We start from the raw sequence: 27,250 nt of genomic DNA on the forward strand, positions 1-27,250 counted from the left end.
CACCCGATATGGGACTCAAACTCAGCAACCATGAAATCATGACCTAAGCCGGAGTCAGATGCTTAAATAACTGAGTCACCCAGGTGCCCTCCATCCCCTCACTTTCAATCTGCAGGTGTATTTTTGTCTGAAGTGAGTCTTTTGTTTTGTTTTGTTTTTTAAAATTCTCATTTATTTATTTTGAGAGAGAGAGAGCATGAGCGAGATAGGGGCAGAGCGAAGTAGGGGCAGAGAAAGAAGGAAAGAGAGAATCCCCTAGCAGACTTCAAGCCTAGCAATGAGGAGCCCAACATGGGCCTCAACCCCATGACCACAAGATCATGACCTGAGCCAATATCAAGAACCAGATGTTTAACCAACTGAGCTACCCCCAAGCACCCCTGAAATGAGTCTTTTGTAGTTAGAAAGTAGATGGTCTTGTTTTTTTCTACATTGTGTCACCCTATGTCTTTTGATTGGAATGTTTAGTCCTCTTAAATTCAAAGTAATGATTAATAGATATATATTTATTGTCATTTTTTTATTCTTTGTGGTTGTTCCTATAGATTTTCTCTGATCTTTTCTTCTCTTGCTCTCTTTCATGGTTTGTTGGCTTTCTTTAGTGATATGCTTGGATTTCTTTCTCTTTAGTCTTTGAATATCTACTGTTTTATTTGTGGTTATCATTAGGTTTTTATATAACACCTGCATAGGGTAGTTATTAGGTTGATGATTGCTTAAGTTTGAAACCATTTTTTATTCCTCTTCCTGCGTTTTAGGTATACAGTGTCATATTCTACATCCTTTTGTTTTATGAATACCTTTGACTGGTTTTTTACAGAAATACTTATTTTTACTGCTCTTGTATATTTTACTTTTCATACTCTCCTTTATGGTCTTTCCTTTACAGTCAAAGGGAATATTTCCTGAAAGCTGATTTAGTGGTCATGAACTCTTTTTATTTTTTGTCTGAAAAACTTCTTATTTCTCCTTCTATTTTGTATGATAGCATCTCTGGATAGTTTTCTTGGCTGCAGGTTTTTCCTGTTCAGGAGTTTGAATATATCATACCATTTCCTGCTGCCCTGCAAAGTTTCTGCTGAAAAATCTATTGATAGCCTTACGGAGTTTCCCTTGTATGTAACTGTCTTTCTTTCTCTTGGTGCTTTAAAATTTTTTTCTTTATCATTACTTTTTGCCATTTTGATTAATATGTGTCTTGTTATAGACCTTCTTGGGTTGAATTTGGGGGTTTGGGGGAATCTCTGTGCCTCCTGGATGTGAATATCAGTTTCCTTCCCCAAAACTTAAGGAAGTTTTCAGCTATTATTTCTTCAAATAAATTTTCTGCCTCCTTTTCTGTCTCTTCTTCTTCTGAGATCTCTATAATGTGAATGGTATTATGTTTGATGAAGTCACTGAATTCTCTAAGGTTATTCTCAATTTGAGCAAGAGGGAGAAAAGAAAATTAGCTTTTCTTAGCAAAATTGGCTTTTGCTCAGCTTGGTTACTTTCCATTATTTTGTCTTCCAGGTCATTAATTCATTCCTCTGCTTCATCTAGACTGCTATTTATTCCATCTAATGTATTTTAAATTTCAATTATTTTGGTCTTGATCTGATTCGTTTTTTATCTCTGTGTTAAAGGTCTCACTGATGTCCTGCCCTCTTTTCTCAAGTCCTGTGAGTATCTTTATGATCATTACTTTATTATTTTATCTATCTATCTATCTATCTATCTATCTATCTATTTTTAGAGAGATTGAGAGAGCATGAGTTGGGGAAAGGGATCGAGGGAGAAAGATAGAGAATCCCAAGCAGACTCCATGTGGAATGCAGAGTCTGACACAGGGCTTGATCCTAAAACCCTGGAATCATAAACTGAGTTGAAATCAAAAGTAAGATGCTCAGCCGACTGAGCCACCCAGACACCCCTGATCATTACTTTAAAATGTCTATCAGGAATATTACTTATATATATTTTGCTTAGGTCTCTTGCTAGGATTTGTTCCTTTTCTTTCATTTGGGACATGTTCTTGCATTGCCTCATTTTGTTTAACTCTCTGTGTCTGTTTCTCTGTGTTAGGAAACCCAGCTATTTCTCTTGCTATTAGAAATAATAACCTTACAAAGAAGATGTCCTCTATTGCGCTGTAGTGCATTGTTCCCTATTCCTCAGGGCCTAACACTTCAGGGAGTGTCTCCTATGTGTATTGCATGTGCTCTGCTGTTGAATCTTGGCCTCTTCTTCCTTCAGTCCAGTTGTCTGCAAAGGCCTACTGTTGGCATTGTATGTTCCCAAGCAGGGGTGGGGCCCACTGCCACCTTCTATAAGGTTCTGGCATTGTATGGTCTCTGTGTCTACACACTGAACTATTTCTGTTTCACCAGTTTCCTCAGCACTTACCCGTTTCCTGACAAGGACATGGGGACCATTTGGATTCTCTAGCTGCTTTGTAAGAACTCTGGAGAGTCTGGCTGCTCTCTCTGGTCCAGGTGTCTAGATACTAATCTTGGCCATTTCAGATTTATGACCCTGAGAGGCACCATGTTGACCTGATGTTAACGCTGGAAAGGATGCCTCTTTGGGGAGTTTTTAATTCACTGAAAAGGAAGGAGCCAACCCTGTTGCTCTAAGATTGCCCCTCATTTATCTGGATGTTTCTATCATATACCTTTACCCCTGTGATCCATCTCCCTTCCCTTAAAATAGTGGGGTCAGGAAGAGCAAAGACACTTGAATCTGAATTCCTGCCATTCCAGCTCCTTATTCCCCAGGCTCTTCCTGGCACCAGAATGTCTCTTCCCTTCTTGTACAACAAAAACTTTCTTTATGTCACACCTTTATCTCTTCTATTCTAAAGTTTATTTTTAAAAACTTTATACTCCAGGCTTTTAGGTTTGGATCTTTATAAATTCATTACCAAGGCAAACTTGGTAATTTGAAGAAATCCTTTTCTGTCTCAACACAGCCTGTGTTTTGCAACTCAAATATGTATGTTTTCAGAGTATTATCTTGCTATTGACCTTAAAAATTATTTTTAAAACTAAAAGGAAAGCATGAATGTTTTGTTCTAGGTAAACCTTCTCTCTCTTTTCTCTGATACAATAAACCCCCAAATTTATAACAGTCTCAACAGAGAGGCTGTGAGTGAAGAGTTAGGGGGGAAATGGAGAGTGGGGATGAGTTACAAAGGTTTGAGCGGCAATCTGGTTGATCTTTCTCTGTTATACTATTTTTCTACTTTATATTCTTCACTGAAGTTATACAGAATCATGATGTCTGCTGTGTGAGAGATGTGTGCATGAAACTTTGATGTCTTCCCTTTTTCTGAGCTCCCCTAGAGAGGGGAAGACAAAGCTGAGGCGAGTTCAGTAGGTAGGACAACTCCTTATCTGTAGCAGGAAATGCCCAGGAGATGAAGGATTTGTATCTGATTAGGTCCCTTCAGCACACATATAATGGGATAAACCATTAAAGTCACTTTGAAGCTTTTTTTGTTGTGCCTGCCTTGTATTTTAGAGAGACCCATATTCAGGAAATGCCTTTCTGCCTGGTGAGAGCTCCAGTGAGGATGAAGAGCCTTTAGCAGAATTGTCAAAAGAGGAATTGTGCACGAAAATAAAAAGCCTGAAACAAAAACTAACAAACACCCGGAAAGAAAACAGCCGACTTCGACAGTCTTTGGTCATGCTTCAAGGTAAACTTTGAGAAAATTGACATTTTTAGATGAAAGGGAAAATATATGATGAGTGAAAATTATTGCAAATCAGCTGTCAAGAATAAAAAAGAAAATCATTACCTTAGGAGAAAAAAAATCAAACATCACATTTTTTAAAAATCTATGATTTTCTAAGTACTCTATTGAAGCCTTTCGTTTATAGCTTAGAAAATTTTAGATTATTCCTACAAAATGCCAAATATTGTATTCATTTAATAACATTCAGTGGATACTTATTGATCATTTAATAGAAGCTACTCACTGTGGTAGGCCTCAGAAATAAAAGATTACTAAGACAGAACAATTATGGTAAGGTGTTCATGATGTATTGATCTCATTCCCCTCTGCTAGGGAAAGTACTAGAAAATGAGGCCTGTTGTGATCCATTACATAATTACTGGAATTAAAGATCCCATATATTAAATTGTAGTTTTGGAGTTGGGAAAAGTGGTTTGAGAAAATAATCACATTCCACTGAAGACTGATAAAGGAGAAAGATCCGTCTTTGCAAATGAAAAATCACTTGGTAGAATGCCTTCTGTATGATTCTATATTGTATTTAAGTATTTATTTTTCAAAAATTATGTTTTCCATTTGCAGTTAAGCACCATGCACTATTCTGTGCTGCTAAATATTTGGCAAGCATATGCTATGCTGGGCAGCATCTTGTTGCAAAACTGTAAATACACAGAACATTTTGAAAATAAATCCCTCTGGCTTCTGTGTACAAAATAAGTGCAAATAACACAAGAAAGAAAGTGAGGAAGGACCACTCTCTGACAGTATTGCAGTCATCCAGACTAACATGATGGCAGCCTAGCCAGGGTGATGGCATGGAAGTAAAGAGGATAGTTCCACATATGTTTGGAGTCAGTAACGATCAGAGACAGATAGAACATGGTGATGAGCTAGATTGACAGAATAATGGCTCACATGCTTTCCTAAGTATATTTATTAAATTGAAAACTTCATAGATTTATGTAGAAACAGCTACAGCTTAAATATGTTTGTTGCATTACCAAGCCATTATCTCTTTATTTTTTTCAACTTTAAATATTGAATTTTTGTAAACGATTGTTTTCTCTGGTGAGGTTTATGCGAATTTCAAAGAATAGATAATTCTCATTTTTATTTAATCTGTTACAGAACTTAGAGTGTGATGAAAAGCTAGTTTACAAAGATAGCATAAATTGCTGGTTCAAAGTATTGATTTTTGAGTTACAGGCCTTAGTTTGAATCCCAACTCTGCTTATTAGCTATACAACTTTGGCCATGTCACTTTCCTGGGCCCCCGGCTTCAATCTTCTCCTCTACAAAATGGGGATGAGGGCAATCTATCATGTCCTTAGTGTTATGAAGATTAAAAGAGATCATTGGAAGAAATGCTTTCCCCAGAGCACATGATAGGTGGTCAGTGATGGCACTTATTATTATTATTGTCTCTGTTTTTGTCAACACGAGAACTTGACACATGAAAACCACATTAGACCAATCTTTGTCATACATTTAGATGCGAAAATTCTAAATGAAAGAGTAGCAAATGAGTGCCAATAGTATATGAAAAGAATCACTATGACCAGTTTCTTCTCTCTCCCACACTTCCAAATGCCATTTCATTTTCTTTTTTCTCTGCCAACTTCTTCAATATCCTCACTTTCAGGTGATGATTTTGCTTCCGACTTCACTGAGAAATTGGAGGATATGAAAGAGACTGTCATCTCGCTGCACACATGCTTTATTTATTTTTTTATATTTTAAGTAAACATCTCTGCCCAGCTTGGAGCTTGAACACGTGACCTCAAGATCAAGAGTTGCATGCTCTACCAACTGAGCCAGCCAGGTGCCCTATCCCTGCACCCGTGCTTTATGCTTCACTCTCTCCTGCTGCTCATGATGACCTATCCCTTGTCTAGCCAAAGGCAGTATCTATGCCTCAGATACCATCTTCTTTTATCTAACTAAGGACAGAGCTCCAGAGTTTCTCCCCGCTCTCTGCTACAAGATAAGATTTTCTTTCTCTAGTGAATCTTTCCCATTAACATCAGACATACTATTATTTCTTCCATTTAAAACAAAACAAAACCCCTTTCAGGCCTTTTGCTTCTCCTACCCTCCACCCAATTTCTCTCCTTCCCTTTAGAGGAAGAACTCCCTAAATGACTCGACACTACACACTCTGTTCAGTCTTTCCCCTTTTATTCTCTCTCGATCCACTTCAACTAGTTCCTTATATTCTATTGTAATTTCTTTTCTCTTGATCAGTAATAACCTCCATATATAAGTTTGCTAGTAACAAAATACCACGAACTGGATAGCTTAAACAAAATAAATGTGTTGTCTCCCACTTCTGGAGGCTAGGATTCCAAAATCAAGGTGTCAACTGGGCCACACTCCCAATAAAAGTGCCAGGTAAGTTCTCTCCCACAGTATCTGGTTGTTCCTTGGGTTGAGGCCACATAATTCCAGTCCTCACATGGTGTTCTTCCTGGAAGCTTCTCTCTCACCATGTTTAAACTTCCCCTTTCTTATGAAGACACCAATCATACTGGATCAGAGTCCATTTAACTTGATTACATCTGTAAGGACCCTACTTCCAAAGAAGTTCACATTCTGAGGTACTAGGGCTTAAGACTCCAAAGTTTATTTTTTGAGGGGACACAATTCAACCCATAACATTACATATTGCTAACCTCAAAAGCCATTTCTCAATGATCATATAATTGCCCTGAGAGAGCAGACTGCAAAGTGGTTATTTATCTTTTGCTCAGTAATGCTCTTTAAAACTTTTTGAACCAATAATCAGGGCTATTTTCAACTTATAAAGGCTACTAACTAAGAAAGTCAGCAGAATATATATGCCACTTTAGACATTCAGAATAGCAAATGTGTATGTGCTATATGTATACATGTTAAGCATCAGAAACTTATCTTGTGGACCACAACTGTCCAACACCATAAGATAAAAAAGGAAGGAGCACCTAGGTGGCTCAATTGGTTAAGTACTTGACTCTTGATTTTCTCTCAGATCATTTGTTTTGTGGGACTGAGTGCCGCATTGGGTACTGCATTGACAGAGCTGAGCCTACTTGGGATTCTCTCTCTGCCTCTTTCTCTGCCCCATTCTTTCTCAAAATAAATAAATAAACATTAAAAAAAAGAAGATATAAAAGGAAAAAAGGTGATATATCTATTGTACAGAAGGTATCCATCTATTTTGTCTTTATTTTTAGAAAATGAATATGTATCATAAAAAGGAAACCATTGACTGAAAACTCAAGTCTCATAACTAATGAGACTACAGTAAAGAATAAAAAAATTAGTTAAGTTTTGTCCAGATTTCTTTTTTTGTTTGTTTGTTTGGTTTTTCTTTGTATTGTTGATTTTTATTTACTGTTTAGAGCTTTTGCTCCCTTATGTCCAGATTTCTTTAAGTATGACATAAAACTTAACTGAAATATGTGTGACTCTCCCTTCTTTCTTGAAATCCTACTAAAAATAATATATGGAAACCAACTTGACAATAAACTATTTAAAAAAAAGGAATCCTACTAAAAATAAACTTAAAATGCATAAAAGGAAGCAATGAGAAAACCTGAAAGAAGACCACAGCAGATAAAAGATGCCAATAAAATTTTAGAAGATGAAAAGCAAATGGCTGAGTAGTGATTGACTAACTCTGTAGAAATCTGAAAACTCAGTGTCTGTGATGGGGGTTAGGAGGGAATAGAGGTAGAGAAATTAAAAAGAAATAAGTCAAATCACACCATAGACCTATAAATGGTTTAGGGATTGTCCCTGTGAAAGGGATTATGATAGTGCTGGTAGAGTGAAAAGACCTACATGAAGGGGTCATTGAAAGGAAAAGTCACCGAAAGACCTACACAAAGACCTTTTGGGACCACAAAGTCACCACGTTGTTGCTGTCTGCAGCTACCACTCTTCACCATAGCAAAAGATAAAGGTTTTCTCTCAGGAGTGGTTGAACCAAAACTATGAACTCAGGGACATTGGGCACACCTGAGGGAAGGTGATTATTTGAGGAAATCTTCTAACATGGAACACACATCAAAACAAACAAAGAGAAAAATAAGGTCAAAAGAAACAGACAATCAGGGAGCAGGAGAAATCTACATGATATAAGAAGAGGGTAAATTAAGAAATGTATCCAAAGATCAAGAGGAGAAATCTAGAAATTCAATAAAATGTCTAGAAGTTAAAATTTAAAAAAAATCTTGTAGATACTAGAATAAGAAAACCAAGAAAAGGAAAATAGAAAATAATTGGGAAAAATAAAGAATTAGTCTTGGAAGTTGAACGTTCAAAGACAAGAAGTTCTTTTTTTTTATTTTATTTATTTTTGAGAGAGAGAGACAGAGCAAGAGCAGGGGAGGGACAGAGAGAGAGAGAAACACAGAATCTGAAGCAGGCTCCAGACTCTGGGCTATCAGCTTAAGGGGCTCCAACCCACAAACCGTGAGATCATGACCTGAGTTCAATTCGGAGGCTTAACTAACTGAGTCACCAAGGTGCCCCTTAAAGTTTTTAATGTTTATTTTTGAAAGAGCGAGCGAGCAAGAGAGAGAGAGAGCAAGCAGGGAAGGGGCAAAGAGAGAGAGACAGGGAGACATAAAATCTGAGGTAAGCTCCAGGCTCCGCAATCTCAGCACAGATCTGGATGCAGGGCTTGAACTCATGAACTGTGTGGTCATAACCTGAGCCAAAGTCAGTTGCATAACACTAAGCCGCCCAGGTGCCCCCAAAGACAAGAAGCTCTAAAAGATAGATGAAAGAAGACGGAGAAGCTAACTGAAGGACACAAATTTTTAGATTAAAAGCTACCACCAAAAGCAGAAAGACTTGACCAAGTCATAACATTGTGAACTTTCAGAACACCAGAAGTAAAGGGAAGACCCAAAAGCTTTCAGACAGAATAAACATGTCCTTTTCACCAACAAAACTTGAAGCTCCAAGATAATTATGCAATGCCTTCCAAATTCTGAAAGGAAATGGTATAAATCTAGACTTTTCTACCCAGTGAAATTATCAACCATGTGTGAGGGTAGAATAATAATACTTTCACACTGCAAAATCTCACTAATGTGCTTCCTATGATTTCTTTTTCAAAAGCTAATGGAGGACGCACTCGTCCCAAATGAGAACATAAATCTAGAAAAATAAAAAGATGATATCCAGAAAATAGGTGGTTCAATTCAGGAGAGATGCAAGTAGGGGCCATAGAATGATAGTGAAAGGAAGCTCCAGGGTGACAAGTATATAGTGGCCTAGAAGCAGCTAACCCAGATTGTGGAGAGATATAGAGGGCTCTAGGGGAGAGAACTCCCAGACAAATATGAAATTGATAGATGACATGATGTATCCAGATATAATGAAAGGAGATTTTACACCTCAGATAGGAAGTTCAGAGATGTATAAGTGAGAGAAATAGTGTAAAATAATAATAGTAATGTTAATAATGTAATTATTAACTCTAGTGAAAATGTTTTAAAGAATAGGAAATGTGAATAATATTTACATCACTATAATAATGTAAAAACAATATTTATTGAACTAACAATTGCATTATCATATTCTGGGATGATAAGAGTGTGTGTATGTTTGCATGTGAGTAGCAGGTGTGTGTGTTTTTGTGTGGCAGTGGGAGGATTTGAAAGACAGCAATATTATCATATTACATAGCTGAAAATCAATAAGTATAGGTGCCTGGATAGCTCTATCATAGATCAGGTGACTCTTGATCTCGGGGTCATGAGCTCAAGCCCCACATTGCATGTAGGACTTACTGAAAAAAAATCAGTAAATAATTATACAGATCTGAAAAAAAACAATAAATAGTTGTATATGCATATTATTATTTAAGACTATGAAGTAAGTGCCCAAAGAAGCAGGTAAAATGGATTGGAATTGGTGGTCTCTAAGAGTGGTTATCAAGAGTGGTGAGTGACAGGGCAGAGGACTACTGTTATTCATTATAAGCCTTATTTTATTTCAAAACTAGTCAATAACTAGTACGTAATAGGTGCTCAAATCTAGCAGCTATTGTTTTCTTTTAAAAGTCAGTAATTGCCTTATAGATCAGAAATTACCAGTTACATTCTTAGAAGAAAAAATAATCTAGTCACATTAATTACAAACAACTATAAAATACCTACGAACAACTCTAACAAGCAATTTATATGATCAATGAAGAAAAATCTTAAAACTCACTGTAGGGGCTCATGGGTGGCTCAGTCAGTTGAACCTCCAACTCTTGATTTCAGCTTAGGTCATGACCCTAGCGTCATAGGATTGGGTCCCACGTCAGGGCTCTGCATTGGACGTGGAGCCTGCTAAAGACTTTCTCCCTCTCCCTCTGCCCTTATCCCCAGCTTGTGCTGGCTCTGTCTCTGTCTCTCTCTTTCTTTCAAATAAAAACAAAACAAAAAAGCCCTAAACCTCACTGGAGAAATATATAAACCTATATTAATGGAGAGGCTTGTCACATTCATTGATGAAAGGAGAAGATGCCAGTTCATCCCCAAATAACTAATACTTTGAGTGGAATTCCAATAAAAATACTAATGATTTTTTGGGGATTTTTTTGTTTTTGGAAAATTGACAATGATTATTATAAAGTTAACCTAAAAAAATTAAAAGGCAAAATCAATTAAGAACATTCTGAAAAAGAATATGAGTGTATAACCTATCAATAAATTTCCAATAATTAAATTGGAAGTGCAAGACCAGTAGATCAATGGAACAGAATGCATATCCCCCAAACAGAACCTTATATGTGATAAAGAACTATTCCTAGAGGCCTTATGGCATAGAGGCAAAGAGTATGGATTTAGAAGGGCCAAACCACCTGGGTTCAAACCCTGGCTCTGCCACATACTAGCTGTGGAACCATATGCAAGTTGTTTAACCATCCTGTGCCTCAGTTTCCTCACCTCAAAACTGGAAATAATAAAAGTACTTAGCTGAGTGGACATGTGAAGCATTCAGAACAGAACATGGCTGTGTAAGTATTTGCTATTCCAGGGCTCACTATCACAAGTCATCAGGGCCAGTTTCATGGATGTGTGACCTGTGCGGTCCGTGACAACCCTACTCTTAGAAAGGCCTCACAAACTGATTAAAAGCTCTGCTGTCACCATATTAAAATTTTTAAGAAGTTTTGAACAAGGAGGGCTGCATTGTCATTTTTACAATGGGCTTGGCAATTTATGTAGCAAGTCCTGCAAGTTAATCAGAAAAAGGATAAATTATTCAACAAATGGCTCTGGGGAACCTGATATTCCAGTGTATGCTGGGGGGAGGGGTGGGCAGTTACAAGTTAGGCTCTCATTTCACACCATGCGGCACACTAAAATCATAGCTATACTGTTTAAATAAAAATCCTATGTTCTGAATTTTGAGTGGGAAGTATTGGCTTAAACACATAATGAAATTTATCTTTAAAAATTAATAATATGTATTTTCTAATACTCTTTGTTCACTGAATAGGCCTAGAAACAAGAACTCAAGAGCAAAGAGCACTTCTAGCACCTGGATAGGGTCTTATAATAATGTTTCCTACTAAAAGGAGCTAGGGTTCCTTGAAAAAAATGGCTGATTCCAGAATGTGCTCAGGAAATGTACAAGATGAGCCTTGTTGGGAGCCTAGAACAGGAAATACAGATGAAAATCTTGTCATACCAGCAAGCAAGGCAGTTAGCAAAGACTATGTGGACATGCCAACCAGAAGAGGTTCCCACTGGCCAAAGACAGGACAATTTGAGTCTCAATAATAATGATAACTGCATCAGGTTATCAAGTATATTTAAATGCATGAGTCCATAATGGTATTCAAAAAAAAAACTTAATGATCATCTGGAAACTGGCAAATACAGATAAAAAATCAAGTATGTACCCTGTCATTATTGTATGAAATGAACCTAAGCCTAACCAAATAGTTGATGGGAGGAAGTTTCCCTTTGTACAAGAATTCTAGCCTACAATTGAAGAATTAGAATATCACCATTTTGCAACTCCTTATGATGTAATGAATATAAGTGGTGGTCATCAGTGAAAGCTAATATCCAAAAAAACATTAACAATGCATTCTATCACTACCCGATAGAATTTAAAACACTGCCTAAATCTTATCAAGACTATAGATGGAATTACCAATTTAGAGCAAATACAGGGAACAGAATATGTTAAACACTACTTTGTAGGTACAATCACCAAAATGCCACTGTGTGGGAAACCCTGTGAAACAAACAACCCATTTTCTTCAATTAATAAATTCCAGGGGCTCCTGGGTGGCTCAGTTGGGTAAACAGGTAAACGTGCGACTTCAGCTCAGGTCATGATCTCAGGGTTTGTGGGTTCCAGCTCCCGCCAAGCTCTGTGCTCAGAGCCTGGAGCCTGCTTCAGATTCTGTATGTGTCTCTCTTTCCACCTCTCACCCACTCATGCTCTGTCTCTGTCGCTCAAAATAAATAAATGTTTAAAAATAATAATAATAAAAAAATAAGTAAATAAATAAGTTCCAAAGATAAAACTAGGACACAGAGGGGAAAAAAAAACTACAGTTTATAAAAGGACAGCAACTAATCGTAATATGTGGACCTTATTTGGATCATGATTCAAATAAAGGAAAAACAACAGTGATGAGAAAATCAGAGAAATTTGGATATTTACTATGTTTTTCTGCAATATTAAAGAACTATTGATTGTCACAATGGCATTATATTTATATTTTATATTTATGTAATATTTTTATATTTCAAACCTATATGTTTTCTTGCCTTTAGGGATACATATGGAAATATTTACAGATAAATGAGATACTGCCTGTGATTTGCTTGAAGTATTCTTAGGGATGGGGAGAAAGTGGATAGGGGTTTAAAGAGAATGAGACTGTCTGTGACTTGAAATTGGAGGATGGATATATGGGGGTTTACAATTTTTGTTTATGTTTAAAACTATTCATTAGAAGTTAAAAAATTATATCCAGGTAGAAAAAAACTCATTTGTAAAAAGATATTTAAACCATACAAAATATATGAGTATTTGACTGATCTGAATGGCAAATGACTTTCTAAGCATAAAATAAATACACTGAAGAAAAAACTGCTACTTTATAATAAAAACTAAAAATGTGTATATGCTTTCAAAATATCATGAAATTAAAAGGTAAACACTCTAAGAAAAATACTTGCAACTTATGACAAATAAAAGGTTAAAATGCTTCACAGATAAGGGAGTAAATAACAATAGCTAACACACTGTGCTTATAACACATTTGGCACACTTATAAGCACTTTACGAAAACTGTCTAAATTATTAAAAATAGAAAAAGTACTAGAGGTGCCTGTCTGGCTCAGGTGGTAGAACATGAAACATGTGATCTCAGGGTTGTAAGTTTGAGCCCCACATTGGGCAAAGAAATTACATTTAAGAAAAGTACTGAGGCAACTGGGTGGCTCAGTCGGTTAAGCAGCTGACTTTGGCTCAGGTCATGTTTTATGGTTCATGAGTTCAAGCCTTGCATCAGACTCTGAGCTCACATCAGCTCAGAGCATAGAACCTGGTTCAAATTCTGTGTCTGCATCTCTATCTGCCCCTCCTGCACTTGTGCTCTTTCTCTCTCTCTCTCAAAAAATAAACATTAGAAAAAAAAATTTAAGTGCTAATATTCCATGGTCCAACAGATAACTCATATAAGGTCAAATAATCAATAAATAATATATATTTAACTTGACAATAATAAAATAATTGTAATTTAAATTTTATTAACCTTTCTACCTATCCAAATAGTGAAGGTTATTATTAGTGACTCACACCTGTTATTGATGGTGGAGTGAAACACTGACTTCTTACATTGTTAGTGGGTGTGTAATTTGGAAGAATCTTTCTGGAATGCAGTTCAGCAGTATTAGTTGAGGTTGGACAACATTTATACTTTGACCCTACTGCTTTCAGGAATTGGTAGCATTATTGTGATCAGAGACATATATGAGGATGTATGTTCTAGGCAGGTTATGAGTTTTGTTTATTAATAAAGAAAAACTGGAAGCAACCTAAATTTGAAAAAAGAGAGCATTTAAACAAATTATAAAACATCAATACCTCAGAATATTAGGGAACCATTAAAATCATGTTTTCAAATGGAAAATAACCCCATCAACAAATGAATGAAAATTTTATGGAGTATCCACATAGTATATAGTATGTGTAATATAGTAAAATATTAGTAATATTAGTAAAAAATATAGTAATATAGTAAAATATTAACAATGAAAAGGAATGAGTAACTGATACATACAACAACATGAATAAATCTCAAAACATTATGCAGAGCAAAAAAAATAAAAAGTCAGACCAAAAAACCAGAGAATATACCATTTGAAATCATTTATGTGTAATTCTAGAATAGGTAAAATTTATCTCTGACCAAAGAAGTCAAATCAGTGGTTGCCTCTAAGGCGAGTCCAGGGATTGACCTAGAAGGGACAAGAGGCAACTTTCTGGAAGGATGGAGATGTGCTATATCTTGTTGGGTGTCCGCTAACTGGGTATATCACTTTGTCAAACTCATCCTCTTTTACCTACTTAATTTTTGCTCACACTTTGTGTAAGATCTTGCTTTTGTGTCTATGTAAATTAGACCTCAAAAGACCATATTTTCCTAGAAGATTTAATGAAATAGGCAAATATTAAACTTACAGTCTTAATTGGAAAAAAGAACCATGACACAACTCTATGTGTATAGTACAGTCCTAGCTGTTTATATAGAAATATATTTATAAGAAAATACATGAATATGGGTAGAGATACACAGAAATGACCAGAAGGATGCATTCCAATGAACATGTCCAACTTTCATTATTAGGGAAGAAATCAGTAAATATTCTTTAAACCTCACTTTATAGCAAATTCCCCTTTTCTCTTTACATCCTAACTGCCTTCTTGCAGTTCCTCAAATACAGAACTTACATTTCCTTTGCCTCTGATGACCTCCTAACTTCCTCCCGCTATTTAATCCCTGCTCAACCTTTGGCTCTAGATCAATCTTGACCTCCCCAGAGAAACTTTCCATATCCCTCCCCAGGCCGAGTCAAACATATTATGCCTCTCTTTTGTGACACTTAACAATTGTAATTTTTCATTTCTTTACATGTACCTCAAGTTAGCCAAATTGCAAAATTAAGGGCACTGTCCTCTAGACTGCCACATTTACCTAAGACTTCTGATGCCAATTATAAGCTCAGACATTTTCCAAAAGTACCCTCAGGTCCAATAATTTGCTAAAGAAACTCACAACTCACTGAAACTTATTATACTCATAGTTACATTTACTACAGGAAAAGAATACAAATTAGACGAGCCAAAGTTGGAAGACGCACATAGAGTAGAGTATGGGTGGTTTCCAAATGTGAGCTTCTGTTGCCTTCAGAATGCATTACCCTCCTAGCATTTATGTTAACGATATACATGGAGTATTGTCCATCTAGGAAGCTCATCTGAACTCCAGTGTTCAGAGTTTTTATTGAAGGTTCATTATGTAGGCATGATTAATTGACTGAGTAGTTGATTGCCTATGTTGAACTCAGTCTCTAAATCTGTGTAGCTTTCTGGCTATGGTCACTTCTACACTAAGACTATTGGGTGTGATTGTCCACACCCTGAAATACACCTTAGCATAAATATCAGATGTGGGCTGAGGGGCTCACCCTGAATAACAAAGACATGCCTCCTGTCATTCAGGAAATTCCAAGGGTTTAGAGGCTACTTTCCAGGAACTAGGTGATTAGGTGGAGGCCAGACCTCTCTTTAAGCAGGCCAAATTCTTACTCTACACCATGGTTAGGTAAATAATGCCCCTCTCCCTCTCTTTCACTTCAGTTCCAAAAGGCCAGGATCACATTTGGTTTTGTGCCCAGTCTCAGCCTTAGCATTTAATATGGTGGTTGGCAAATGTTGACCACCTACATAACATATTCATTTATAGTATGGAATTGGCTAAGTCTGAATTTAAATCTTAACTCTTCTTTCCACTGAGTTGACCCTGGATGGGTTTTTTAACCTCTCTCACTGCCTAATTGTCCTGATCTATAAACCGGGGGTAATGATAATATCTGTCTCAGAGAGTAATGAGGATTAAATGAATGAACATCAGCAAAGTACTCAGAATAGTGCCTGGCACAGAGTAAAAGCTAGATAAATGTTTATTATTAAATGCTCAATAAATAATGCTTATTGAATTAGTGTCTGGCACATGAGAGATGCTTAGTAAATATTAATTGAAGAAATATAAAAGAGGATTTTCTTTAGCAGATTTTACTATTTTTCTATTAATATGGTACCTGATGTATTGATTTGTACATATTATCAATATGCTGGTTTTCAGCTTTCAAATCAAATATTAATCTAAGGATTATAGCTTAATAATGTGCTTAAGAAAAGTCCAAAAACATTTTAGAGTCTTTTTACTTCTCCAACATCCAGTACCCCCAACCATAGAGTAGGAGCTAAATTAGATAGGGTTCAATGTGCCTTCCAACTCCAACAAAATGTTATTTGTCCTTAGGAAAAAAACTATACATAGCAACAGATAAGACCATTTTACATGGGGACATGAACCTTTGAATGTGTGGGTTTCCATTTAAAAAGAAACAAAGAAAACATTCAGCTAATTACCAAAATTCATCCTTAATATGTGAAAACATAGTTTTGAATTGTAGCAATAGATTTTTATTAATTTGATGAAATTTAACTCCCTGGAAAACCACACACAAGGATCACTAAAATGTTATTTTAATAAATTTAAACAGAAATGGTTTATTTTACTGGTCACTTAAATTGGCCTGATGTGACTATCGGGAAGGTAATTGATACTAGAATCAGTAATGTCTCCAAATGAAATTTAAAACTTTCAAATAATACTATTAGCAATTAGAAAAAAGGAATCAACTCTTTAATTCATTTTAGTTATTTTATAATTCATTTAGTTATTTGAGTTATGACGTAATGCATATATATTTAAATACAATAACCAACTTTTTAAAAGTTTATTTATTTTTGAGAGACAGAGGCAGAGAGAGAAGGGAGAGACAGAGAATCCTAAGCAGGTTCCACACTGTCAGCACAGAGCCCCATGCAGGCTTAACCCACTAACCATGAGATCATGACCTGAGCCAAAATCAAGAATCAGATGCTTAATTGACTTAGCCATCGAGGCACCTCCAATAACCAGATGTTTTTAAATTGATTTATCATTATTAAGCCATTGTTAAATTAAACAATAAAAAGTAAATATGTCTTAATCACTCTTCTTGCCAGGCTTAGTTTACAAAAGTAGAAAATGTCAACAATTTGTCCCACCTATTTCTATATACACTATAATATGCATGTACCACAATACAAAAAAATAAGAATATTTGCCTCTATTATTAAAAGTATTTATGAAGTGTTACTTTTTCTTGCCGTTTTAGTGTTACCCCAGGCAGTCACCCAGTTTGAAGAATTGGTTGGTATGGCAGAGGCCCTACTTAAGGGTGGAGGAACGATGTCTACATCTGCGTCCACCCTCTGGAGAGCAACAAACAACTCCTCACCAGATTCATTTGCCTCAATGTGCAGTAATTCTAATTCTAATTCCAGTTCACCAATTTCCTTGAAAGCTGAAGAAGAGCATCATACTGATGAGAAACAGGTCAGTTGGAATACTTGCCCTATCTTTTTCTAGGATACAGTAAATACAAAAATTAAAATAAGACTACAGAATGACGGAGTGCCTGGCTGGCTCGGACCATGGAGCGTGCAACTCTTGATCGGGGGGTGGTGGATTCAAATTCCATGTTGGGTGTAGAGATTACTCAAAAATTAAATTTTAAAAAGAGACTACAATTAATCATTGTTTTATCAGATAACATCAGATAACTTTAGGTCATTATCATAACATTGCAATTACATAAAACAATTTTTTCACAATAAATCAAAACATTTGTTGTGAAACAAATATTGTTTAGAAAACTAAAGTCAGGGGCGCCTGGGTGGCTCAGTCGGTTAAGCATCCGACTTCGGCTCAGGTTATGATCTCGCGGTTTGTGAGTTCGAGCCCCGCGTCAGGCTCTGTGCTGACAGCTAGCTCAGAGCCTGGAACCTGTTTCAGATTCTGTGTCTCCCTCTCTCTCTGACCTTCCCCCGCTCATGCTGTCTCTCTCAAAAATAAATAAAACATTAAAAAAAAAAGAAAACTAAAGTCAAATTGTGGTCAATGACGAGGTTATTAAACTAGAAAACTCTTTTTTTTTTAAGTTTATGATTTTATTTTGAGAGTGAAAGAAAGAGAAATGCAAGTGGGGAGGGGCAGAGAGAGAGAGAGAGACAAAGAATCCCAAACAGTCTTCGTGTTGTCAGTACAGAGCCAAATCCAGGGCTTGAACACACAAACCACAAGATCATGACCTGAACCAAAGTCAGATGCTTAACCGACTGAGCCAATCAGGTGCCCTAGAAAACTCTTAAACCAGTAATAGGTAGCTACACATTAAGGATTCATTGAGAGAAGGTAAATTACATCATTGAGAGAAGGTAAATCTCAGCCTCTGCATGCTGGGTAAGCATAATTCTTTCCCTACTTCCCTAATTTCTCTTCATCAAGAAACAAAAGCTGAAAAGACAGAGTTTCATTAGAAAGAGGTATCAGCTTTGAAAATATGATTTCCAGAGCAATAATTAAATACTACCAATCCAACATTTAGAATACTTGAATCTTGTTACATCAATTTCCTTTTGCTGTATAACAGATGACAACAAACTTCGTGACTTGTAATAATACAAATGTATTATCTCAGAGTCCTAGAAATCAGAAGTGTGGTAAAATCAAGGAGTCAGCAGGTGCATTCCTTTCTGGAAGTTCTATGGAAGAATCTGTTTCTTGCTCATTTAGGTTATTGTAGAATTCAGTTTCTTGTGGTTGTCGAATTGGGTTCCCTGTTTTCTTGCTGACTATACACTGTCCATTCCCACCTCTACAGGCAACCATATTCCTTAGTTTGTGGTCCATTCCACCACTTTCAAAGCCAGCCATGGCAGACAAAGCCCCTCTCACTCTTCCACTCTGTCCTCCTTCTTATGTGTTTCGTTCTTAATGTTTATTTACTTATTTATTTATTTTTGAGGGGTTGGGGGAGCATCAGAGAGAGAGGGAGAGAGAGAATCCCAAGCAGGCTCTGCACTATCAGCGCAGAACCTGACACAGGGCTTGATCTCATGAACCTGAACCTGAACTTGAGCTCATGACCTGAGCCGAAATCAAGAGTTGGATGCTTAATCGACTAAGTCACCCAGGTACCCCCCTGCATCTTTTTTCTGATCCATTCTTCTGCCTCCCTCTTCTGCATTTAAGGCCTCTGTGATAAAATTGGGCCCACCTGGATAATCCAGGATCATTTTCTCATCTTAAGGTACTTAACTTTAATCACACCGTACGAAGTTGTTTTTCCCTTATAAAAGTAACATATTCACAGACTCCAAGAATGTGAATATCTTCAGTGGGCCATTATTCTGCCTACCACACTTAGTAGGAGGTGTTGGGGATGGGACTTAACCCTAAACTGTCAAATTCAGATAACATACAAGAATTTGTATGTACTCGGGGACAAACACCACATAAATATTGGGCATTATATCACAGATAACGTTGAACTCTAACCCCTGAAATGTAAAATATATATTAGAAGTAAATGCATCAACTTAAAGAATGTTGATTTTGTTTTCATAGTGTGTCTTAACTCAATTGGTAATATATTTCTGCAGATACTTTCCTTTTCTTTGTATAGTTTCAACTATTATTTTGTATTTTTTAGTTCAAGATTGAAAAATGGCAGATTGCCCGTTGTAACAAGAGCAAGCCTCAGAAGTTTATTAATGATTTAATGCAAGTACTGTACACAAATGAATACATGGCCACACACAGCCTGACGGGGGCAAAGTCTTCTACTTCGAGGGACAAAGCTGTAAAACCAGCAATGAATCAGAATGAAGTTCAAGAAATCATAGGTGATAATATAATTGCATTGCATTGTCACACTAATTTGAAATTATTTTATCATTCAAAGTTAAGTCATTCTTTCATGGTCTTTTTGTGGTTTATTTTTCTATGAAAGAAAAATTTCAAGATAGCCTAAACTAAACCTCTAACTAAATAAAGTAAATTTTGTGGAAATAATTTACATTAAAGCAGTTATTAAAATAAAACTAAATTTTATTTCACTGACATGTTTGAATTTATTAAATTCATAGTTTTAGAAAAATGCATTTCAAAATCCTTTCAAACAAAATTTCAAGTAGCAGTTTGTATCTTATTTTCTCTTTCTTATCTTGGTTATAGATCTCTTATCTTTTATTCTAGAAAAATAGAGGCTAGTTTCCTACCTATGGTTTTTAAGTTAATGATTCTCCTCAAATACAATAATCTAGGTTATCAAATATTTTTTTTGCAAATATCAATTTAGGAAATCACTGAATTGAGCTCTGTATTTTCTTTAATTTTTTTAATGTTTTTATTTATTTCTGAGAGAGAGAGAGAGAGAGACAGCGTGAGCAGGGGAGGGTCAGAGAGAGAGGGAGACACAGAATCTGAAACAGCCTCCAGGCTCTGAGCTAGCTGTCAGCACAGAGCCAGACGCAGGGCTTGAACCCACGGACTGTGAGATCATGACCTGAGCCGAAGTGGGACGCTTAACTGACTGAGCCACCCAGGCGCCCCGAGCTCTCTGTATTTTAATATATCATTTCTTAGCTGGAAAAGGTTCAGTCAGAATCTAGTTGTTTCAACTGTTGCTGAGAATGGATAAAAACAAATTCCTAACATTTTGGAGCACAGGGAATCTAGAGTTCAGAACAAGTAGCAAGGTTAAAGTTGAGTGGCATGATAGGAAGACAAGTACGTCTGCTCTCAGTTTGTAACAGACCTTTGGTATCTCTTGTTTTGCTTTGAAAACCCTGCCTACGTATTCATCTAACTATCTCATGGGTGTTTGGGCTGCTTTGCAAAGTGGAGACAAAAGCATAATGTGGATTGCTTGATATTTTATCTCAATTCATACTTCATACTTAAACTATTTTTGTGTGTTTATTGTTCTTATTGTTTACAGGAGTCACAAAACAGTTATTTCCCAACACAGATGACGTTTCAATTAGGAGAATGATAGGGCAAAAACTAAACAACTGTACCAAGAAGCCAAATTTAAGCAAAAATCTGAACTCTCAGGATATTAAGTAAATCCTTTTGGTAAGTCCTCTCAATCTTCACAATCCTTTTAGTGGGGGCAAGAAGGTGTAATACTTTTATCCCTGGAGTAGCACTCTATGAATACTCTTCTAGGGAATACTAACGGCCTGTGAAATGCTAATAGGTATTCATGGGGGTGAAGGCGAGGAAGGGGAAGGGGATTTCAGTTTGGGAAATGCTAACTGCAGATACAGATTTTCCTTTCCCAGAACCTCTTGGAATATTTTATACTCTTTAATATGCCCGAGTGCACCAGAAATCTCTAAAAAGGCAATAGAGAATGAGTGGTTTTCACATGTGTTTTACTGAGAAACTTTTCTTTCTGTTTGTTTGTTGTTGTTGTTTCACAGAATGTATGTTAACTTGTGGGTGGGGGTAGAAAAGAGTCCATGGAGGGACACCTGATAATTTAGGAGTTGTTTCTCTCTCTGAGATACATCAAAAACTCCAGACAGTGGTTTGTGTACCCACTGCCGGCCAGAAGTCCTGAAGGGCCCCCTCCACCACCCTTCCTTCTGTTTCTCCCTGTCTTTAAATCTTTAAATCAGTTGGAGGCACCCAAGTGGCTCAGTCGGTTAAGCATCAGACTTGGGCTCAGGTCATGATCTCACGGTTTGTGAAGTCAAGCCCCACGTTGGGCTCTGTGCTGACAGCTCAGAGCCCGGAGCCTGCTTCAGATCCTGTGTCTCCCTCTCTCTGCCTCTCCCCTGCTCACCATCTGTCTCTCTCTGTCTCAAAAATAAACATGAAAAAGAATAATAAATTTTTTTAAAAAATTTAACAAAATCTTTAAATCCGTTGTTATAGTTTGTATTTGTTTGATAAGGATTTTTACCTAGATATCTCTACTATACTAAGAAAAAGAATTGTTGCTAGTGAGTTTTGAAGGAAATACACTTCAAGATCAGGCCCTTACACTTAGGCAAAACTGTTCAAGTGGAATTTTGTGTTTGCTTTAGCATGCCAGGGTCCTGGCTGGTTCACTTGTACTCAGCCTTCCTCTCTATTATTTTGATGGAAAATATGTGGGGGAAAAATGCATTATTGGTTTTCAGTATTTTTTGATAAACAGAGGTGTATGACAAATAGATGAGGGCAGGTTTTTCTTCCATTTTCTTGACTTTTATCTTTGACTTTACTTGTTCTCTGCCTAACTTGAGTCACCTCTGACACCATTTTATTTTGACTTTATTTTCCAACCATGTTTTAAGTGGGATTGGGGCCATGTGTAATGCAGTAATTCTCCCCATTTACCCTTCACACCTTGCTGACTACCACCCCCAACCGCCCTTGAGGGTCCGTTACTATTTTGCTATGTAATGAATCCTGTTCTGATGAGGGTCAATGATAGTTTCTTTTCCTCAAAAACAAAACAAGCAAAAAACCCCTTATAACAACTGCAGGGGGGTCCTTCCCTAGGCTCATCCATACTGGTAAACTGACTTGCAGATTTAAAAAAGATAGGATATTTGTGTTCTTTTTCTGATGAAAAATTTCAGTAGACTATGAGTCTCACAGCTTCCCAGTTAGGAGATAATTGCTTAAATGAGCCCTTAGAACTTCTCACTTTGGGGGCACCTGGGTGGCTCAGTCGGTTAAGCGTCCAACTTCAGCTCAGGTCATGCTCTCATGGTCTGTGGGTTCAAGCCCCACATTGGGCTCCGTGCTGACAGCTCAGAGCCTTGAGCCTGTTTCAGATTCTGTGTCTCCCTCACTCTCTGCCCCTCCCCAGCTCATGGTCTGTCTCTCTCTGTCTCAAAAATAAATAAACGTTAAAAAAATTAAAAGAAGAACTTCTCGCTTTGACATGAGGCTACCCAGTCACCCAGGTAACTAAGTTCCTTTGCTAAATGCCATGTAACCAGAACTCCAAGGGTCTGTTTTACAGGGCTCCGTTTTGGAGCACACAATTATATTTCAGAGCTCTGCAAAGTATTTCAATATCCCAACTTCTGCCTTTTTAATGCCTCAGCCTGCCAAGGGTAGGCACAAAACTAAACTCTGACTATCAGTCAGCAAAGTGTTAAGGAAATTAAAGCTAAAAGGGTTTTATATCAATTTTGCTTGTACTCACAGCCCAGTAGTAGTGTTATTAATCACCTGACTACAGCATTGATTAAAATAGAAAAAAAGGAACAAATCTTTTGCTAAGAACACAGCATGTTCTAGTGCCTTCTGAGCCTGAGCCTCACTGTTGACAAGTTGCTTGGAATATGAATGCATATATTTTGAAGCAGAGATGGAGATTAACCCTAGAATGAAAAAAAATTTTTTTTAATTGGCAAGTATCTTTCATATGAAGTATATCTAAATCCAAATTATCTCAAAAGAACTGAGAAAACATGCTGGGAATGACAGGGTCACATTAATCTTAATTTAGCCATGCTTCATGAAATAGTCCAATATAGCACCATCTAGCGGGGTGCTGCAATGTTTTTCTCTTCTTGCTCATTTAACAGGAAGGAGCCTAAAGATGACTGCATTTACTCAGGCAAATCATACTCCCTCCTCACCCCGCCCCCAAAAGTATTCTTTCGAAAAATAACTTTATTTGCATCACTATTAGCAAGGCAATATGCCCTGCAAAATCATGTAGACTTCTACAAATTCCTGTGCATCCACAAAGTCCAGGAACCCCCACCCATGGGCCCTGTGGTAGATCATGCCCTCCTCCCAGTACTGAATGTGAGGTTGCCACTGGTGGCTTAGATTTGAAACAACAACTGTTTCCCAGCTAAGATTTATTCCTCTCAGAAATAAATAAGCACAAAATTCCACCGTTCTTCCCTTTTTTATCTATTCTCTGTCACTCCTATGACCACCCTCAAGCTGCCTGCAGCTTACGCTTTGCCAAGAGCTTTATGTTGCCAACCTTTCTGGCCTTCCTCCATTTTTTGTTTCTTACTTATAGGAACTAAAGCAAATAAGAATTACAGAATATTAGAATATCACTTCTCTGACATTCCACTAAATGGTCGAACAGCCTTCTCCTGAAATTTCCAAAGCTGCCTCGGCCTGTATAATCTCCACAGTAACATTACGTATGCATATATTATAACTTAAAGGTGATCCAATACAGCAGTGTTCAAAGAGGATGGGAGGGATTTTTGTCCCCTGCCCCCCCCCCCCACCCCCAGCTAGGGCATATTAGAAAATGTCTGGAGATATACATGGTTGTCACAACTGGATGCTACTACTGGCATCTAGTGGACAGAGCCACAGATGCTGCTAACCATCCTACAAGGCATAGGACAGTCTCCCTCACAACAAAGTATTACCTAAACCCAAAATGTCAACTGTGCCAAGTTGAAGAAATCTTGGTCTAAGATGATTTCCTTACTTTGGAGATAATGAAACTAAAGCCTAAATAGGTTAACTGAATTGCCACGAGTATATGATTAGTAACTATTAGAGAGCCAACAAGAACATATACTTCTTTGCATTTTTTGAAGAATCTTTTTTTTGTTGAGTTTTTTATTTGAGTGTCGACACAGAATGTTACATTGGTTTCAGTTACAACATAGCAATTCAACAAATTTTTATATTATGCTATGCTCACCCTAAAGGTAGCTACCCTCTGTCACCATACAAAGCTATTACAATACCACTGACTATATTCCTTATGCTGTGTCTTTTATTTCCATATTTATTCATTCCATAACTGGAAGCCTGTATCTCCCAATCCCCTTCACCCATTTTGCCCATTCCCCCTACTCTCCCCTTTAGCAACCATCAGTTTGTTCTCTGTATTTGTGGGTATGATTCTGCTTTTGTTTATTCATTTTTTTTTAAAGATTCCACATAGGAGAGAAATCATATGGTATTTGTATTTCTCAGCCCGATTTATTTCACTTAGCATAATATTCCCTAGATCCATCCGTGTTGTCACAAATGGCATGATTTCATCCTTATTATGGCTGCATAATGCTCCACTGTGTGTGTGTGTGTGTGTGTGTGTGTGTGTGTGTATGTGCATACACACTACATCTTCCTTATCCATTCATCTATTGGGCTTTTAGGTTGTTTCCATATCTTGGCTATTGGAAATAATACTTCAATAAACATAGAGGAGTGTATATCTTTTCAATTACTATTTTCATTTTCTTTAGGTATGCACCCAATAGTAAGATTACTGGATCATATGGTATTTCTATTTTTTATTTTTTGAGGAAACTCCATAGTGTTCTTCACAATGGGTGTACCAATTTATATTCCCATCAATAGCGTGTGAGAGTCACCTTTCCTCCACATCCTTGCCAACGCTAGTTTTTCTTGTGTTTTTTATTTTAGCCATTCTGACATATGTAAGGTAATGTCTCACTGTGGCTTTGATTTGCATTTCTCTGGTGATTAATGATATTGAGAATCTTTTCATGTGCTCATTGGCCATCATCTGTATGTCTTCTTTGGAAAATTGTCCATTCGGGTCCTCTGCCCATTTTTTTTAAGTGGATTGTTTGGGGTTTTTTGAGGTTGAGTTGTACCAGTTCTTTATATATTTTGGATATTAACCAAATATGTCATTTGCAAATATCTTCTCCCACTCAGTAGGTTGCCTTTTTGTTTTTGTTAATGGCTTTCTTCACTGTGCAAAAGCTTTTTATTTTGATTTGTCCTATACTCCTTTATATCTCTTATTGCACTAGTCATAGTTCTCCAGAGAAACAGAGCCAATAGGACATATATAAAGAGACATTGGAAGGAATTGGCACACACAATTGTGAGGTCTGGTAAGTCTGAAATCTGCAAGACAGGCTAACAGGCTAGAGACCAAGGAAGAGTTGATGTTGCAGTCTTGAGTTCAAAGACAGTGTGAGGGCAGAATTCTTCCTTCCCCAAAGAACCTTAGTCTTTTCTCTTAAGGCCTTCAACTAACTAGGTGAAACCCTCCCATATCATGGAGGGTAATCTTCTTTACTGAAAATCTACTGTTTTAAATGTTAATCCCATCTAAAAAATACCTTTACAGTAACACCTGGACTGGTGTTTGACCAAACAACTTGGTATCATAGGCTAGCCAAGATGACATATAAAATTGTATGTTTTAGGGTCAGAAAGTCTGGTTTTGAAGACTGCTCCACCTCTTAATAAATGTGTGGCCTTTGGAAAGTCACTTGAACTCTCTGAATAGCAATTTATACAAGAATAATAATACTATCTACCTTAGGGATGGATTCAGGATTTGTAGGGCCTAAGGCTTAATAGTATTTGGAGAACTCACTTTAAGAAATACAAAATTATGAATACACAGTCAGCTAAAATTCCATGTAGGCTTCACATCCAATGTGGGGCTCAAACTTAGGACCTCAAGATCAAGAGTTGCATGCTCTACTGACTGACCCAGCCAGATGCCCTAAAATGACATCATGTTTAAAAAGTTAACAAATTTCTCAAATATCACATAATGTAGGGGAAATAGATAATATTTTTTGTAACAGCTGTATAATATTTTCATCCTAAATTTTTTGGGTTGCATACATGTTGATTGCCTCTTCGTTTGACAATTTTATAATGGCCCCTTCCATACAAAGAATAAAAAAATAATTTAGACTATCCTCTAGCATAGTGGATGAAAAAATGTCTTTTTTGTTTGTTTGTTTTTGACAATTTTAAGAGTTTTCTTTCAAATTCTTAGCTCTTTAGCAGGAGTGTAATTGTTAGGATTGTTGTCAAATTTGGGGAAACCTTTGTTAAATTTCCATGGTACCTGAGCTATAAGATTTCAGGACATTTCAAGTTTTCTATGGTATGAGTCCTTTAAAATATTCTTTGAATTGACCATAGTCATATTTTTGCTGGAAGACACTACAAACCAAATGGCCACCGTTAATATAACTATAAATAGAGATGGCAGAGCACAAAAGTACAGTCAATTCTTGGTAAAATCTCAGAAATACCCACTGCCACCCCATAGTTACAATCAGAGAGAAAATATGGCTGAGGGGCAGTTGAAAGAGAAAGGCAGTCGCCTTAACTGACTATAGTTGACATATCTAACTTTTGCAAATTTAACAAAAATATATAAGCATGTGAACATATCAGAAGGCACTCATGCAAGCAATCTTTATTAACTTTATAGTAATTCTTCCTCTAACCTAGCTCATTTTGTTTTTGTGACTTTTGAAAGAGGTAAACCAGACTTGGGGACTGCTATTTAAGCAGTCAATAAATGTTACTGAAGAATGACAAGCATAATTGTTGATAATTTTTTTAGGATGGTTGATGGGTATGTGGGGATGGTTCATTTTACTTTCTGGGTTTGA

The 27,250-nt window shown here is 36.8% G+C and overlaps 1 protein-coding gene across 3 annotated transcripts in view; it reads left to right on the top strand.

The window, feature by feature from the left end:
• Positions 1 to 27,250, top strand: part of BEND6 (BEN domain containing 6) — a 54,288-nt gene that overhangs the window by 25,505 nt on the left and 1,533 nt on the right. For 2 of the 3 annotated variants that reach the window (XM_039244299.1, XM_039244300.1), the window contains exons 3-7: positions 1,626 to 1,661; positions 3,502 to 3,679; positions 17,182 to 17,402; positions 19,561 to 19,753; positions 20,851 to 20,987. In XM_039244299.1, coding sequence (XP_039100230.1) covers positions 1,626 to 1,661; positions 3,502 to 3,679; positions 17,182 to 17,402; positions 19,561 to 19,753; positions 20,851 to 20,978 — 756 coding nt within the window. In that variant the 3' untranslated portion in view covers positions 20,979 to 20,987. The remainder of the gene's footprint in view (positions 1 to 1,625; positions 1,662 to 3,501; positions 3,680 to 17,181; positions 17,403 to 19,560; positions 19,754 to 20,850; positions 20,988 to 27,250) is intronic. The other variant, XM_039244301.1, reaches the window with a different exon arrangement.

This window comes from Hyaena hyaena, unplaced genomic scaffold, assembly GCF_003009895.1.
Source record: "Hyaena hyaena isolate Hyena2069 unplaced genomic scaffold, ASM300989v1 scaffold_242, whole genome shotgun sequence".
NCBI classification, from domain to species: Eukaryota; Metazoa; Chordata; class Mammalia; order Carnivora; family Hyaenidae; genus Hyaena; species Hyaena hyaena.